General features: G+C 44.5%; 1 protein-coding gene across 1 annotated transcript in view; it reads left to right on the top strand.

The window, feature by feature from the left end:
* The first annotated feature begins 1,006 nt into the window (after nt 1–1,006).
* The window catches only part of IFITM10 (interferon induced transmembrane protein 10), a 181,625-nt gene continuing 164,405 nt past the window's right edge, over nt 1,007–18,226 (top strand). Inside the window, exon 1 of the mRNA XM_085646390.1 lies at nt 1,007–1,212. Coding sequence (XP_085502516.1) covers nt 1,118–1,212 — 95 coding nt within the window. The 5' untranslated portion in view covers nt 1,007–1,117. The remainder of the gene's footprint in view (nt 1,213–18,226) is intronic.

Below are 18,226 nucleotides of genomic sequence, written 5' to 3'. Positions count from 1 at the left end.
TAAGTGTTTAGCCATGCAGCAGTTGATGTTGTTGCACCAAGGATATTGTGCTGCATAACTAAATACTTATAAGGCCCCAAAGGCGAGACCTATTGGCTATGCCAATGCTTGTTATAATGGGTTAGGACAGTTTTATACATCTCTTTTTCTGTTGTGTCGTAGTTCACAGTGTTGTAGATAAAAGACGGAGGAGATACAAATTTGGAGATGGACTTTAATGTCATCACCTGAGATCCAAGTATGTTTTCTAGTTAGTCCTGGTCTCCAGCGCGATATCACTGCTCAACCATGTGTCTAGAATGTTTCCGAGCGCATGCATCTTTGCTGGGGCTCTTTTCATAAGCTTTGTATTTCAGGCTTTTCCCAAATGGCTCCATGCTTTCATGTAGTGTGGAAGCACATCAGTGCAAGACTTTACATGCACGCTCTGCACCGCGGAGCAGAGTTTGCCATTTGTGCATTGAACCTGCAGAGGCAGGTTTTACTACATGTCCTGTCTCGGGAGGGGGTAATCTCCCTTTGCCTTTCTGCATTCGCCTACCCTGTTGTGCCGCTCCCCCCCTCCCCCCCCCTCTCTCCAAACCAATTTCCTCTTCTGCACCCCCCTCCCCTGGGCAGCCTTGGTACTGGCACTGCTCGGGGTGGAAGCGGTCTCCAAGAGGCTGCGCTGTCCATGTTCAGAGGTGTCGCGCGCGGGTGCGACCCGTTCCGCCTCCTCTCTCTCCCCGTCCTCTCAACTCTCTCGTCTCTCACGCTCCCCCTCGCCTCCACTGTCACTCTCGCTCCCTTTTCATTGGCTTGTCCCGTTCTCACTTGCCTCTTCTCCAGGTCCTTCTCCCGTTCATCCCCGCTCCTCTAGACTGCATTCTCTGTCTCTCATTCATTCATTCAGTTCACCCATCCTCTCTCTTTACTCTGCTCTTTCTCTCTCTCTCTTTCTTCCTCTCTCCCCCCCCCCCTCCCTCTCTCTCTCTCTTTCCTCCTCTCTCTCTCTCTTTCCTCCCCCCTCTCTCTGGCCCGTCACCCCTGGCTGCTCTGACCGGCCGTCGCCGCAGCACTGCAGCCCGTGCTCCTCGGTCGCTCCCCAGTCTCCGGACCGACATACCCCGGGCCACAGATGCTCAGACAGGCCCTGGGGGGCTACACCGAGAGGAAATCCACCTCCTTTCCCACCCCCTCCTGCCTTCCATGGACTGGGAAACACGCTGACAGGTAACTGCGGCGGGACGGGCAGAGGGAGGCGGGGGCGTTCGTGACTAGAGAGCATGTTTTTAACGACACACTGCCCTAGAGGCACAGATTGCTGCCCCTGCATGACACGGGTAGGGCTGGGGCAGGGACAGCCTCACGCCAGGGTGGCCTGGGTCGAGGCGTGGGGGATTCTGCAGTGCTGCTGCAGCCGCGTCTCTGGGGGCACAGAGAGGTGACATGTATACAACCGAGGCGGCGCCAAGAGGCGAGTGTGGCGAGCAGGCTGCGGAGGACCGGGAAACCGGGGGTCCCCAAGCCCTGGTGTTGGGTGGGGGCCGCAGTGAGCCTGAGGGGTTAGCAAGCGTGGGAGTCCCGAGCTGGCATATGGGAGGGGACCTGTCGCGGAAGGAGGGAGTTGAGAGAAATGGATGGGGGTGTTGGAGTGAGGGTAGGTGCTGTTGGGAGCAAGACAGCGTGAAGGGGAAGTGCAGAGTGCGGCAGAAAGGGAAAGTGCAGGAGCGGTGAAGGTTGAAGTGCAAAACGAGAAGGATGTGTTCGCAAAGGAGGGGGTGGCGTAGGGCTAGGTGAGATACAGATGTGTATGGATGCAGCCTGTAGTAGCAGTTCTTTTTTCAATCAACATGGAGATCATTCACAAAATAGCAGTCTTCTTAATAAATTACATTGTACAATAATAAATAAAAACAATCATGACATATGCAGTCAGTATATGTTTCTGTGTTTGAAAGGAGATGAGTGTACAGGATGGAGGGGTGAACAGACCTAGCAAAGGCGGCACAGATTAGGAAGGTGGGCACGTACCAAATGAGAGGAGGGTGGAGGGGGGTGCACAGCACGAGATTAGAGGGAGGGGTACAAAAGGGGTGGGGTACAGCATGGCATAGGGAAGGGTGAACAGAATTAAATGAGAGACAGGACAGCAGCACTGGAGCTGAGAGAAGGGTGCAGGACGGGAGGATTGGATTCCAAGTAATGCCAGGGGCACGGGTGCATTGTAGGGCTGTGCAGAATCACAGACGCACTAGGTGCTCAGAATAAAAGTGAAAGATCTACAAAATAAAACGAAAGTGACGTGTTGACTTCGAGGGTGGAGGGGTAGATTGACTGAAAGGGCGAGTTGTTGAGGGAGAGGCGGATGAGATCTCCAGAAGGAGGGAATGCAAATCGAGGACTCGGGGCAGGATGTTTTACAAAATGGGTGAGTTACAGAGTCTGAGAGAAAGTCGGTGCAGAGGACGTGAGAAGGTAGGTATGCGGAATGAACGATGACTAGGTGTACATAATGAAAGAAGGAAGAGGTACAGAATGAAACATGAGTAAGCTATAGAGGGCGGGAGAAGGAAGGTGTACGGAATGAAATATAATTTAGGCGCACAGAATGAGAGAAGATAGGTGCACAGAATGAAAAATGCTTGAGGTACAGAGACTGAGAGAAGGAAGGGATACAGAGTGAAAAATGACTCCGGCGTAGAGAATCAGTAAAGGAAGGGAAAATGTGTAGAATGAAAAACGAGTGAGGTTTAGAGGAGTGGGTAAGGAGAAGATGTACGGAATAAAAGTTGACTGAGACACAAATAATGAGTGAATGTAGGTGTACAGAATGAAAAAAGCCTGAGGTGTTGATAATGAGTGAAGGAAGATGTACAGAACGAAAGATGACTGGGGTAAAAAGAGAGAGAGAGAGAAGGCAGATGTATAGAATGAAAGATGAGTGAAATGCAGAGAATGAGAGTAGGAAGATGTACAAAATGAAAGCAGACCGAGGTACAACGAATGAGAGAAGATAGGTGTACAAATGAGTGAAAGATGAGAGTACAGTGAATGAGAGAAGGAAGGTGTGCAGAATGAAAACATGACAGAGGTGTAGAGAATAAGAAGAGGTACGTGTAAAAGTGAAAGAAGAACGAGGTACAGATAATGAGAGAAGCAAGATGTATAGAATGAAAGATGACTAGGGTGTAGTTATTGGAGAATGCAGTTGTACAAAAGGAAAGATGTTAGATAAATGAAGAGTAGAGTTTGAAAGATGGCTGAGGTGTAGAAATTGAGTCAAAGAAATTAGCAGAGTAGAAGATGGTTGTAGGGACGAAATATATACAAAAGAAGACAAGATAGATAAGTGAACAGTATAGAATGAGGTGTATGAGGTGTAAAGAATGAGAGAAGGACATTGTACAGAATACAAAAAGTGTACACAATAAAGGTAAATAACTGAGACGTAGAGAAGCTGGGAGGAAGATGTACAGAATGAGAGTTGGGGACGGTGTATAGAAAATGAAGGTGTACAGAATAAAAGATGGCTGAGGTTTACAGAATGAGAGAAAAGGGCAATTGAGAAAGTGAGATGGGTAGGCTGTACCATTACAGCGTGAGAGAAAGACGTGTCCAGAATGAGAGATGGGTGCGGTGTATAGGAGGAGAGATGGTTGACTTGTACAGCAAGAGAAAAGTGGGCCATAAAGAAAGATAGGCTGATGAGGTGTAGAAAATGAGCGATGGGTGAGTTGTAGATAACGAGAGATGGCAGGTTACAAAATGAGCGATGGTTTAGGTGCAAATATTGAGAGAAGGGAGGTCTACAGAATGAGAGATAGGTGATGGAAAGAAAGTTTACTGAACGATTTGCGAAGTAAAGAATGAGTTAGCTGAGGTGAACAAAATGAGAAAGTGGAGGTGTACAGAATGAAATATTACACATCTGTATAGGATAAAGCAAGGAAGGTTTACCGATTAGAAGAAGAAAGCTGTAGAAAATGTGAGACAAGTGAGGAATACATATTGAGAGAGGGGTAAAGTGTTCAGAATAACCGAAGGAAAAGGAACGAGTGCGCACAGGACGAAAGAGGGATATGGTGTACAGAATGAGATAAAGAATGCGTAGATAATGAGAGATGGATACGATGTACAGAATGAGACAAGAAAAGCGTACAGAGTACGAGATGATTAAAGTGTATAGATACTACAGAATGACACAAGGAAGGCGTACAGAATGAGAGATGGATACGATGTACAGAATGAGACAAGAAAGGCGTACAGAATACGAGATGATTAAAGTGTATAGATACTACAGAATGACACAAGGAAGGCGTACAGAATTAGAGATGGATACGATGTACAGAATGAGACAAGGCAGGCGTACAGAATACGAGATGATTAAAGCGTACAGAATGATGCAAGGAAGGTTTACATAATGTGAGATGGATAAGGTGTACAGAGTAAGACAAGGAAGGTATACATAATGAGAGAAGATTAAAGTGTACAGAGTAAGACAAGGAAGGTGTACATAATGAGAGATAGTTAAGGTGTACAGAATGAGACAGGGTGGAATACAGAATGAGCGATGGATAATGTGTGCTGAATAAAACTAGGAAGGAACACAGAATAAGAGATCAGTGAGTTGTACAGCTGTGGGAACGAAGGTGCAAAGAGTAAGAGACGAGTGTGACGCGCAGCAGCAGACAAGGCAAGTGTTACAGAACGAGAGATAGGTGAGCTTGACAGCATGATAGACAGAGGCTATACCGAACGACAGAAGTGAGGGAAGATGTTCAGAACGAGAGATAGGGGCCATGAACATCACGAAAGATAAGCGAGGTGTATAGACTTAGAGACTGCTAGGTGTATCGAATGATAGATGGGTGTGTATACATACCGAAGGGTGAGTGATGTATACAGAATGAGAAAGGCAAGTACACAGAATAAGAGATGGGTTTGTTGTATAGAGCTAGAGGAGGGAAACATCTATACATAATGGAACGAGGACAAGCATGTGTGTGGAGTGAGAAAGGAGGGAGTGTATAGAATCAGGAATATGCTGAATAAGTATGGGGTGATAGGAATGAAGGTGAACACGAGTACTGTTTTGTAAGTGGTTGTGTAAGACAATTCATGTTTTATTCCTGATTTATTGTTGTAATTCTTCTCAAATCCATTCTTGCGAATAATTTTTCCAGTCTCCTTGTCAAAGCCAGAGAGTACATGGGCTGGATACTTGACATTACGAGTTTCCTAGCTCCATGATGGCTTCATTGTATCCTAAGATGTTTGGTACCAAACATCTTGAGTTAATAAATCCTCACTCATGCCAGTGTGGGATTCATTAATACATGCACACAAGAGACCCTTTAAACAGTCCCCTGAAAACTTAACAAGCACTGGTGTGGTCTCTGACTAGTCATAGCCAGCTTGCCACTACCAGACATTTTTCTGACCTCATCAGAGCCTGCACTCTCAGAGGCCAGAAACAAAGCCTGATCTGGGTGGAGGTGCTTCAGACCTCCTCCAGACCAGGCCACAGCAGGAAGCTACAAAGACGTTGCTGCCTTTGAAGTTCAGCCCAGGCTTCCCCAGATAGTGGGGGAGGCCAACTCCCCTGTCCTGTTCCACATTTGACCGGAGGACAGGCAGGAAAATTAGTTAGACGAGGAGGAGTGTCCACACTCAGCCAGCACTACCCCTGAGGTGTGGCAGGTGATGTCAACCCCTCTCCTGAAAATCCACCATCTTCAGATGATGGAGAAAAAACCAATCATGGCTAGGGTAGTGCCTCTTCCCACAGGAAGTGGTCACTTAGAGGGCGTAGGCACCCTAAAGGTAGGTAGCCCTTTGGATACTACCTGTCGGGACAAAGAAGACTCGATGATGAGAACTGAAGCTCTTTTGCAGCAGAAAATTTATGACAAACACTGCCTGCTACCTCTGGGACTGCGACAGTCATGGTGTGCTGTGGCGTCCTGAGCCTGTGAAGACTCTAAGAAACCTAGAGCTCCTCCAGACTGTGTGAAATTGCCAATAACCTCCCTTAGAGTGAAGTTATCACTCCACTGCACACCGCAGGCACTAATCCTGCTAAGTCTGGTTTGTCAGCATGCTGTTCCCTGACTACTTGGACGCAGCACCCACACCAAAATAGGTACAACAGCTTTGGAGGGTCAGATCTGTCCCCCCACCAAGTTTGGAGGCACCAGAGCCTACCAAAGCCGCACCGTACCAATTCCAGGGGTACCAGACTCCCAACAGCAAACTGCAATATGAAGCATCCATTCTAGACTCCAGTGATAGCAGAAGCAAGCTCCCACCGAGGGACTTCAAGATCCCTGATACCCACATCTTGAGTGGCCGAGCTGTCCCAACACCGCCTCTCCAAGTTGCTTGCTCCTGATCGCGAGGATTTCTCGAAGCACGACACCGACTGACTTATCTGCTCTGCACCCCCCCCACCAGCCCTGGTAATGATGAACCAGCCATGCTCTCATGGTCCTGCCACCATTGCAGCCTCCTCCCTCCAGTGAACCCCACTGGACGTATCTTTAAGTCCTCTTGTACAGTGTCTTTCTAGGTGGCCCCCTTCGTCATGGTGCATCAGATTCAGTACCCTGCTGCCGTCCAAATCTGGGACGCTCCCGATCTTCTGCTGCAGGAACTTTGGACCTGGTCCTGCTATTGACCTGAAATGGAAAGGTGAACTTCGTTAAAGCATTGGCTGATTTTAGATGCATATTTTTCTGCTTTTCCCCATGGATGTCAATGGTGCGTAATTGCGCACAAAAATGATATATTTTCCGAACTCTTGAAAATCATAACTCCTAAAGTACTTAGTGTAGATCAAAGTTCTTGGTTTTCCAAAAAACATAAAATAGATATTATTTTTTCTAAATTGGTCTCGGATTTATTCTTGAGTGTGTGTCTCATTTATTGCCTCTGAGAGTTCAACAAATGCTTAGCACTACCCTCTAATGAGCCTAACTGCTCACCCAGACTACCACAAAAAGAGCACTTCTATTATCTACTTTAACATCTGTGTACCAATAAGGGCTCCACTGGACTCTCTGCACAGTGTATTTCATTTTCGTACACTATATAGAGAGCCAGCCTCCTACAGCCAGTTTCATGACGATATGTCCATGGGGAAAAAAAGTTAAGGAAGAAGGAGAATAAGTGTATCATTTCGCCATTTTAGGTCCCATAGGAAATTTTGTCGAAAGACAGAGCAATAAACTCTATACGGATTCACAACTAACTTGGGATGAAAGTAGAATGTTTTTTTCAGAAAGTATGCTTTTTCCATTCAGTGGTCTTAAAGATATCTATGTTAAAAAAATGTGCCATCCGGGATTTAAAGGTTTACCACTTTGAATATCTTGCTAATTGGAAAGCCATTTGTTAATTTGCTATAACTTTGGCACTGTTTGACAAACATGCCTGAAATTTGGCAGACATTTATCATGTTCATATTACTATTGGTATTTTTGAATTTATGCATATATGTAAGTGGAGGGCCAAGTTAAAAAAAACAGATGGGCTGAGTTAAATAAGGGGTCGGAGGCCAACAGTGTTTATTTGCTAATATGTATAGCATTGTGTAGTGGATCTGCAGAAAATTTGGCAGACGCTAGGAAAAATTCCTTTTCTATTGGTATATCAAGTTTTGCACCAATCTGTAAAAAGAGGCATAGCTAAAGGGAAGGGAGGGGGGTTCCATACAAATTTTCATTTCCTTGTAACTTTGGTGCTGTTTGGATTAATGTACAAGTGTGGGGTATCAATATGCGTTATGTGTATATGTTGACGTCCTTGGTACTTTATATGATATGTACCACTCTGCATGCACTCCTTAACATTGTTCTTTTAGCTCATCTGCGCTATTCCAAAAGGATACCACTTGCATGTAAATCACGGGGAGAGTTAACAGCCCACCCTTACTAATTAATAGTAGACAAAGTATACTAATTTAACTTTTTTTGTAGCTTAGTTTATATGTTTAAAACTCATAAACATTTGGAAAACACTCACAGTCACTGGATGATGCCAGCAGTGATTTCATTTGAGATGTAATCAGTGATGTCATGGAGCATGTTATGAGTGATGTAATATGTGAGGTCATAGGCAGTGGATTCGGGGAGTGAGTTATAATTTGCTCAGGTAACTATAACTGCTGAAGTTCTATAGTTTTGTGCGTGTTCAATCTGAGACAAACTATATAGTCCCTGTAACCTTTGTTTTTTTCAGTCAATATAACACACAGTTAATGTTAGCACAGAGAGCCATCATCTGCACATGCTTCTCTCTCCATGGTGGCCATGCGGTGAGCAATAGCATACTCTGCCCGCACGTGGAACTCAGAGGAATTTAGTTGAGATTTTTGGTAACTCTGTGAAATTCCGTGGAGTGAAACTCTGAGAGCTCCGCCCAGGCCTGCTAATTAGTGATACTATTTCTAACATATTATATGTGAGTAGTTGTGTGACTGTGTGTATCTGTGTGAGAGTGGGTGTCTGAGTGGCTGTTTGGGTGTATGAGTGGATTTATGGGTGAATAAGTGGGTGTGTAAGTAGCTGTATGGATGAGGGAGTGTCTGTGTGAGTGGCTGCATTGGTGAGTGAGTGGGTGTGTGAGTGGCTATATGTGTGAGTGAGTGTCTTTGTGAGTGGCTGTGTGGATGGGTGAGTGAGTGGGCATGTGAGTAGTTGTATGGATGTGTGGATGGGTATGTAAGTGGCTTTGTGGGTGTGTGAGTGCTTGTATGGGTAAGTGAGTGGCTCTGACCAGAGGCTGTATGGGTGAGTGAGTGGTTGTGTGAGTGCCAATATGGGCAAATAAGTATGTGTGAGTAGCTGTATGGGTGAGTAAGAGGCTGACTGGCTGTATGGGTGAGTGAGTGGCAGTGTGAGTGGCTGTTTGAATAGCTGTATGGTTGAGTGAGTGGCTGTGTGAGTAGCTGTATGGGGGAGTGAGAGGGAGCTTGAATGCTGGTATGGGGTGTGAGTGGGTGTATGAATGGTTCTGTGGATGATGTCCTCAGTGATGTAATTTGAGATGTAATCAATGATGTCACTAACCATGTCATGAGTGATGTAATATGTGAAGTCATAAGCAGTGCATTGCGTCAACACAAGTTATAGTTAACTCAAGTAACTATACTGCTAAATGTCTATGGTTTTGTGCGTGTCCAATTTGAGCCTAACTATAACGTACCTGTAGCCTTTGTTTTTTCTGTTAATGTCTAAGGTTTTTTAATTCTGTTTCCTAACTATAACATCTCTGTAACCTTTACTTTTTCAGTGAATTTCTAATGTTGTTTCCTAACTATTAAGTCCCCGTAACTCCTGGTTCATTTAGTGAATTTATAAGGTTTTTAAAATTTTATTTTTGTAACTGTGACTTGTAACCTTAGAGGATGGGTGTGTGAGTGGCTGTATGAGTTATTGAGTAGGTGTGAGTGGCTATAGGAGTGTGAGAGTGGGTGTGTAAATGTCTAAGTGGGTCTAGGAGTGGGTCTGTGAGTTGGTGAGAGAGTGTCTGAATGGGTCTGTGAGTGGGTGCATGAGTGTCTGAGTGGGTCTGTGAGTTGGTGCATGATTGTCTGAGTGGGTCTCTGACTGGGTGCATGAGTGTCTGAGTGAGTCTGTGGGTGGGTGCGTGAGTCTCTGAGTGGGTACAAGAGTGTCTGACTGGGTCTGTGAGTGTCGGAGTTGGTGTCTGACTGGGTGCATGAGTGTCTGAGTGGGTGTGTGAGTAGATCTAGGAGTGGGTATGCAAGTGTCTAAGGGGGTGTCTGATTGAGTCTTTAAGTAGATGTGTGAGTGTCTCAGTGGGTCGGTGAGTAGGTACACGAGTGTCTGACTGGGTCTGTGATTGGTTACTTGATTTTCTGAATAGGTCTGTGAGTGTCTGAGTGAGTGTTTCAGTGTATTTAATAAAAATCAGAATTTGCAAGTCTGCTGTGAAGCTACATGGGGGCGTATTGAGCATCGCGATGGATTCGCAAATCCTCGCATGTGAAAAAGGAAACTTTTTTGGGCATTTTCTTGCCCATCAGGGTTTCCTCACAGACTCCTCTATTGCATCCAGGGGGTCAGGGTTCTTCTACCCTGCCCCCTTTCACTACATTTCATATTTATTACTCCTGAAAGGAAACATTCCCCGATGTCTAAAATGGTGGCCGCAACTTTCTACTCAGGTTGCGGCCAGCCAATCATGGCAGTGTCTTGGTGTGAGGAGTTGCAAAGCGCCACAAATGATTTGCAAAGGGTTTGCTCCACTAGATACACAAATTTGGTTTTCCTTTAATATCTCAAAAACTACTGAAACGATTTACACCAAATCACAAAAGTACAGTTTCGGAACCAAGAGCTAGATTTCAGCTAAATTAGGTGTAATTTCATTCAGAATATATATATGTATAGGAGCAATGGCGCCTATTGTGTGTGATCAAGGCAGCAGGAACTGCCGAAACGCATTACAGCTGAATTAAAATCATGCAAATAACCTTCCTCGTGTTGTCGGTGCCTAGTTTTTGAAGGGAAGACTGGAGTTGATTTATTTGGCAAGTGAAAAAGACACGTTTCGACCTCTCGGACTACTCCAAAGGTTGTCCACCTGGTGAGTAGCACTCGATCAGCAGCTATATTTATGATAGGCAGGGACGAGGATCCGCTTGTAGAAGCCGCTCCGTAATAGAATTGCCTGACGCGTTTCGAAGCTCCATATGCTTCTCTTCAGAGGCTTGAATGGAGACGGTGTGTGCAAACGCTGAACCCACTTCGCCATTTTCATATTGCACACCCCCCAATGGGAATCTCGAATGAGACTGGGCATTGTGGGAAATGTGCTCCGGATAGCACACAAATCTTGTCCTGTATGGACCCTGCAAGTGGACTCGTCCTCAATTCTGTTTGCCGCTGCTGGCCCTCATTGCTGACATGATAGTTACCATGTCGGGTGGCCCCCATAACATTACGGGGTGGTGCACACTCCGCGGCAGGACGGCCGCGTATTACATTCTGCTCCAAAGGTTGTCCACCTAGTGAGTAGCACTTGATCAGCAGCTATATTTGTGATAGGCAGGGACGAGGATCCGCTTGTAGAATCCACTCCATAATGGAATTGCCTGACGTGTTTCGAAGCTCCATAGGCTTCTCATCAGAGGCTTGAATGGAGACGGTGTGTGCAAACGCTGAACCCACTTCGCCATTTTCATATTGCACACCCACCAATGGGAAGCTCGAATGAGACTGTGCATTGTGGGAAATGTGCTCCAGATAGCACACAAATCTTGTCCTGTATGGACCCTGCAAGTGGACTCGTCCTCAATCCGGTTTTCCGCTGCTGGCTTACATTGCCGACATGATAGTTACCATGTCGGTTGGCCCCCATAATATTATGAGGTGGTGCACACTCCGCGGCATATATATCACTATATCACCACTATATATCTCATTGTGGTGATAGCTAGTAGGTAGTTATTGTTCGGACCAAACTTTCCATAGGAATAGCGGTTTTTGTTTTGACAATAACTGTGGCGCAGCTTGCCGAATCTTCTTGACATTTTCACAAAACTTGCCCTTTTTGGTTCAGCTGCTGTGTTAAAAGTTTCGGGGGTCATCCGTCAAGTGAGGGCTGATAAAAAAGGAGGATCCCAAAACGCGCTTTCCCTATGTTATGTCTATGGGGATTTTTCATTTTTTGAACATGACTACGGCCCGAACTGCAGAACGGAATTACACCAAATTTGGCAGAAAGCTAGATGTTGGTCCAGAAAGTGCGCTTTTTGTGATTTGGTGTAAATCTGTTCAATAGTTCCAGAGATATTTAAGTTAAAAAAATATATATATATATCTGGGGACCCGAGTCCTTGCAGTGGACTCGCGCATCCTACTGAAATTTGATTTGCGGCAAACACTTCAACCAGGAAGTAAAGTCTTTGTAGAAGTGGAAGGTGCACCATAAATGAAGTCAGAATTGTATAATTTAGTCCATTAGTTCGCTTTATTGGTGACAAGAGTGAAAACAGCCATCAGCCAAAGCGTTTCGTTCCTTCGACCAAAGGAACTTCATCAGGGCTCAAACAGTCAAGTAGAATGTTCTATAATTTCTTCCGTGATTATAACAGTCGGGAAATCACCTCACAATAAGGGGTCAAGCAAATCAGGTCCCGACTTGTAATCTTATTTTCTTCAGGGGTCCTGGCATTTGAAGTGGGCATCCACAGGGAAAGGCACACTGATCAACAACCTATTTCAGCAAGTTTCCCGCCCACTTGATAAATTCCTTTCTGCTCAAAGCGGCCATGGTGCTTTCAGTCTTTCCCCCTTTTTAGCCTGGCGATGCCAGTCTCGATTCCACAACTCACCATCCAGGCTCTCGGCTTGAAGCCGAGTCCCACAGAAAAATATTTAAAAAAAGAAAAGTGACCAGGGTACGGACACACTAATCCCCTGCCCGTGGCCCTGGTGCAAGGGTCTCCCAGAAACCCTGCCACGGCTAAACAGCATTTAAAAAAGAAAAAAATTATCAGATTTTTTTGGGAGATTTAAAGAAATGGGTGGGCCAGGTCCTGGGAGCATTGGGGCCTTGAAAAGGAGGGCGCGACAGGGCCCCCCTCCCTGGGCTTATAGTAGACCCGAGGAGTGCAATCTCCTCATGGCTTTAATATAAATGAGTGTGGGGGGGCCGTGCGGATCCCACTGCACCCTCAGGAACTGCCACCTCACACACACCAACTCACTTACCTATACACCCACTCAAACAGCCACTCACTCACCCATACACCCAATTACACACCCAGTCACTCACTCATAAAGCCATTTACACAGCCACTCAGTCAACCATAGAGACACTCTCACAGTCACCCCCCACTCACACAAACTCGCCCACCTATACAGCCACTCACGCAGAGGCTCACTCACCCATGCAGCCACTCACACCCATTCACTCAGCAATCCAGCCACTCACTCACCATACAGCTATTCAAACACCTACCTATTGACCCATACAGGCACTCACACACCCATACAGCCACACAGACAGCCACTCACACATAGATTCAGACAGTCAGATCAGGTCAGATAATAATTTTTTTTCGGCAGTGAGACACATCCATAAAAGCACATTACAAACATAGTAAGCTTTAATAAAAACACATCTCATGATCACCTCAATAAAACAAGACTAAAAACAACAGATAAAATAATTAGTGACAACACAATCAAAGTCCCCCTCAAGCAAAATACAGGAATTCTGCCATTGGACTCAGTGCCCCACAATCATCATATATACAGATGAAACTTGCAGGATCACGCTTTCAAAACAAAATTTGTTTACTCCTGGCAATTGCACCCCATTAAAAAAGAACAAATGGTGATGCAAAGTGTAGGGGAGTTTAACCCTTGCGAGTAAAGCAAGGCTTTGGCGCATCTTCTAATACCGTTAGCTCGGATTAGAGGAACCAAAAACCTTTTGGAGAATACTAAATAGAGCTTACAGAAAAAAGTCAAATGAAGCAAACTCTGGGGCTAAGACTCATCACAAGGACAGATTAAAACCTAATTGGGGTTTCCCAAAGGAAAGCTCAAATGCCACATTATGATACCAAATCTGAATCTGGTAATAGGACTCTGTCATAGAGGCTTCCACCCAAGACAGTTATGGCTCCACATTAGGAGACGTCTGCAGAGGCCGCTACTCCCTAACTGAGGTTTTGCTAGTTCTTCCTGCCACATCATCCTGGTATGAGATGCTTTTTTTACCCAGGTAATGTCAGCCTTGACAATAGCAAAGGGGAAGGAAAAAGGTTCTGGTCTCCACAAGGTAAACAATTCCTGCTTAACATATTGTAACCAGGGTGTGGCCAGACCTCTGTTGCAGGCTAGGCAGTCAGAGATCACCTTCCTATTAAAATCTGCATGCAAATTCACCCAAATAGTGTGCCACACACCGGGGGGGGGGGGCAGTTTAATACAGTCTTCAGCAAACTCAACCCCCAACCCCTGGTGGACAATGTAAGTGGTGCAGGCTGGGGGTATGCCTAAGAGGCATCGCAGGACCCTATTCTCTTCCGTCTGAAGGGCGGTGGCGTTAGAATATCCCCAGATGACAGACCCACAGGTGAGATTGGGTAAACATTTGCTTCTGAAGACCTCCAAGAGGGGTGCCACAGGTTTATTTTTTTACCAATGTGTGAGGTCAGACAGTCACACAGCCACTCAGATGACATATGATATGAATATAATCACTCAGTAGTACAGAAACAATAGTAATTGACTTCTGCAGTTGCTTAGTATAAGTCTCAAAACGTTTTCAAAACACTCACACTCAATGGATGATGTCATCAGAGATATAATTTGAGATGTCATCACTGATGTCTCTGACCATGTCATGAGTGATGTAATATGAGAGGTCTTAAATGCTGAATTTCGATGGTTTTGTATGAGTGAATTCTGAGACTAACTATAGAATCCTCGTTAACATTTGTTTTTTTTCAGTGAATTTCTAAGGTTTTTTAAAGTGAATATATATACACTTCTTACGTCCAATTCGACGCACAGAAAGAGAAACGGGCTGCGGCTCAATTTCAATCCAGCATGTTTTATTCAGCACACACGCAGCAAAAATGTGATCACTGGTCAGGTTGTTTGCCACAAAAGCACATAAATACACCATGTGATATATTTAAAATCACAAAATAAATATAGGACTCTCCTGTGATGTCTGTTTTCGATGGAATACTTCGGCCATTATGTAATATTTTAACTACCTCCTGTATGAGAATACTTGTGTATCATTTTGTACTATGCTTCACATATAAATTGAACCAAATGAATAATTTCACATTTCAGTACCTCTGGAGGTAGAATGTTTTACATCTCATTGCGGTTACTCAATAGAGTATCTAATGTGTTTTGATGTAGTTGTATACAATTGATTGGCTCTTGCCCTTGGATGCCATTCATACATAATTTATTGCTCCCACCATCACATTCAGTGTTTGGGTCGAAATGGCATGTGTCTTCTCAAATTCTTGGCCACATTAACATATTTCCACATCAGTTACCACAGTTCAAAAATGATTTTAATAAATCTCAATGATGCATACAGTTATGCCCAAGTGGGCCAATACCTCAGTCCTTCCTAGTGTTCCAGCAAAACCAAGGGGCAGATTTACAAGAAATGACATATCTCTGCATATTAGCAGAGATGTTTTAGTTAATTTGTGTCATGCAAAAAAAACCTTTGCCCACCATGGATGCGTCACATTTATAATGCGGCACACCATGGTGCAAGGATTGACAGATGCGTGACACATCTGTAGGCGTAAAGACAATGCATCGCTGGAGTCGTGTCGCAAGCACGACGCAACTCCAGCAATGCTCAGGAATTCCTTTTCCTATTATGCTGCGTCATTCCTTACACCCGCTTTAAGCAGGCGTAAGATTTTGACGCAGCGGCGTCGTAGAAGTGACGCAGTTAAATCTTGTAGATTTCACTACGTCACTTTTAGGAGGCTTTCTTGCGTCAGAACGCCCACCCTGCATACATTATACCTGATGCAGGTATAATGTAGCGCAGGGCTTTACAATGTGACTCATCTCCCTAAATGCGTCACGTTGTAAATGTGTTGCAACATGGAGCATTGTTTACGACTCCACTACGTCACAAAAGTGATGCAACAGTGGCGTAAAAGTGTCGCAAGGGGCTTGTAAATCTGCCCCCAAACCTGTACCTTCCCTCTTCCTGTCCAAAGGAGAAAACCCAAAGGGCTAGATATTATTGTCTTTTTTGCATTTCTTCTTCAACCTTCAGCATCAGGAGCTCCTACAAAGTAAAAAGACAAAATTACAGCGAAAACCTCATAGTATACAATCTCTCTAAAAACCAGCAAACCTACAAACTCTAATTTTAGAGTAAAGGGAAGGGAGGAGGGAGGAAAATGAAAAACAATTCAAATTACAATATCACAACCCTAAAGGTCTAGCAGTAGCTAGAACACACATTATGGGGCTCCTATGGGGAGTACATAGTAACCACCACAATAATAGGTTTTCAGTAACCTGAAAAGGGTCAAGAGCATATACCCCCAGATTTTGCTGCCACATGAAGCCTTGTAAATACATTTGGCCTGATATATTTTCATTAGAGTGTTTCTGCCCAACCTCAAGGCAAATAGAAGATCTGTGGCAGTGGATCTAGAGAGTTCTTCCGTCTTGCCACCCACCAAATGTTTCCAGGATGTATTGGAATCCAACAGAATTCTTAAGTATGAAAAAGCCTTCACTTTGGCTATAGTGTGATTACATTTTTTTAAAAGATTGCGATTTGGCAGTGCTAGGCCCTACAACCATGACATACGATTTTGAAAGGTTAATTGCCAAGTCTAGCTTTTCCATAAGCTTAACAAAAGAATTCAAAATAATTTGCTGTACCCTTGCGGTCTGAGCCATCAAAAGCACGTCATGCTCATATAACAAGACAGGATGCGAGTGACTACCTAACTGGGAGCAATCAGCTTTAGACTCCAACAAAGCCTGCTCCAGGCTATTAATATAAAGGGTAAATAAAAAAGGGGCCAGGATACACCCTTGTGTCACCCCTCCTGTTTTAAAACCAAGAGTATGGGCGGCCGCACTAGAATACGTGACTGAAGCAGTCAAATGTGCATGAAGGTCCCACACTTAATACGCAATATAGGGCTCAAACCCCATCCCCACAAGGATCCCCCATAGTTTATCGTTGTTGAAGGCTGACGTAAGGCCCATGGAAGCCCGGTGGAGGGATTCATGGCAGGCAACAGTATAGATTCAGGCTCTGGTCAATAGTGGGATTCCCTTGCTTGGAGCCATACTTCACATCAGAAATTATATTGTTCTCCTCCACCCAGCTAGTTAGTCTTGACAACAGGACCCGCCCCATAACTTTCACGATAGAGTTAATAAGGAAAATTGGGCAATAGAATTGTGAGTCATCTTTTGTTCCCCTTTTTATAAACCGGAACGATTACTGAGGAGGACCAAGAAAGAGGAGATCCCTCTCTAACAGAAGCATTTAGAATCTGAGCTATAGTTGGATCCAAACCTCCTCCTCCCAAAGAAACAGACCTGGAGGAATACCGTCTGGGCCCGGTGCCTTATTCCTTGTTCAGCCTTGAATTCCCTGAATAACTTCCTCCAAGGTAAAGACCAACTTTGACCTACCACGAGGAGGCAGCACAGGAACAACTGCCTCATCTATGGGTGCTTGATAATTATAAATACCCTTAAAGTGCGACACCCATTGACTAGCCTCAGTGTGATGACATGTTGTGACATCATTTCCCTGGATAAAGAATGGCTGATTGACTATTTGCCAAAATGTGGAACTATTTTTTCAAGTACTAGCTTGAGCTAGATCGTCCCATGCTTGAGCTATCAATTTGTTTATGCAACTTGAGCTGATAATTGGTACGAGAAATGGAAATGAGTTCTCTATTTCTAGGAATAATTTTTAGAGCAATTTGTAAAGCCCTCTGGGAATTAGAACAACCTTGATCAAACCATCTAGTACCCTGAGGAGTAGAGTTGGTAACCGGGCAAGATAATCAGAAATGCCTTTAATATAGATGCATCCGAGGCCATGGTGCCTAAACAGAAATCAAAGTCCTGAGCACAACTAGAAAATAGAATGATTGAATTTTTTAGGCTCAGACATTGACCACCTGATGTGCCTTGCCGGGTCAGAAGAGGAGTAAGCACCAACGGACCCCTAGGACAGGATACAATAGGCAGCTGCCCGCACAAGGTAATAGGAACCCTATTATGTTCACTAAAAATACTGAGTGAAATTTTAAAACAAGACATCACTAAAAAGAGTGGGGATGAAATCTATAATGGAGAGGCAACCTCTATCAGTAAACATAGAAATAATTTGCATACTTGGTGCATGGGCAAATTTGTCCAAGGTAAAAACTAAATTATTTTCATTTAGAATTTTGTTTAGCTTAATGCCTTCTTTTGTGTAACCCCCTTCTGGAGCCTACATGGAGGCTTTGTCCTACCACTGTCAAAGGGATAGTCACATAGGTGAGAGTTAAAATCCCCAGCAAAAATTAAGCTGGGGGAACCACCCCTATTATCAGCTAAAGTGTCAATAAAGGAACGTAGAAGGGACCTATTGGATGGTTTTGTGGGATCTGAGATAGCTAGATAGGTAGATTGTAGTTGACCATAACATTGCCAACCTTAATGCCTGTAGTGTGAAATTA

The sequence above is a fragment of the Triturus cristatus genome, chromosome 3_1, assembly GCF_964204655.1.
Source record: "Triturus cristatus chromosome 3_1, aTriCri1.1, whole genome shotgun sequence".
Lineage (NCBI taxonomy): Eukaryota > Metazoa > Chordata > Amphibia > Caudata > Salamandridae > Triturus > Triturus cristatus.
The sequence above is the reverse complement of the archived record's forward strand: the minus strand, read 5'-3'. Positions and strand labels throughout refer to the sequence as shown.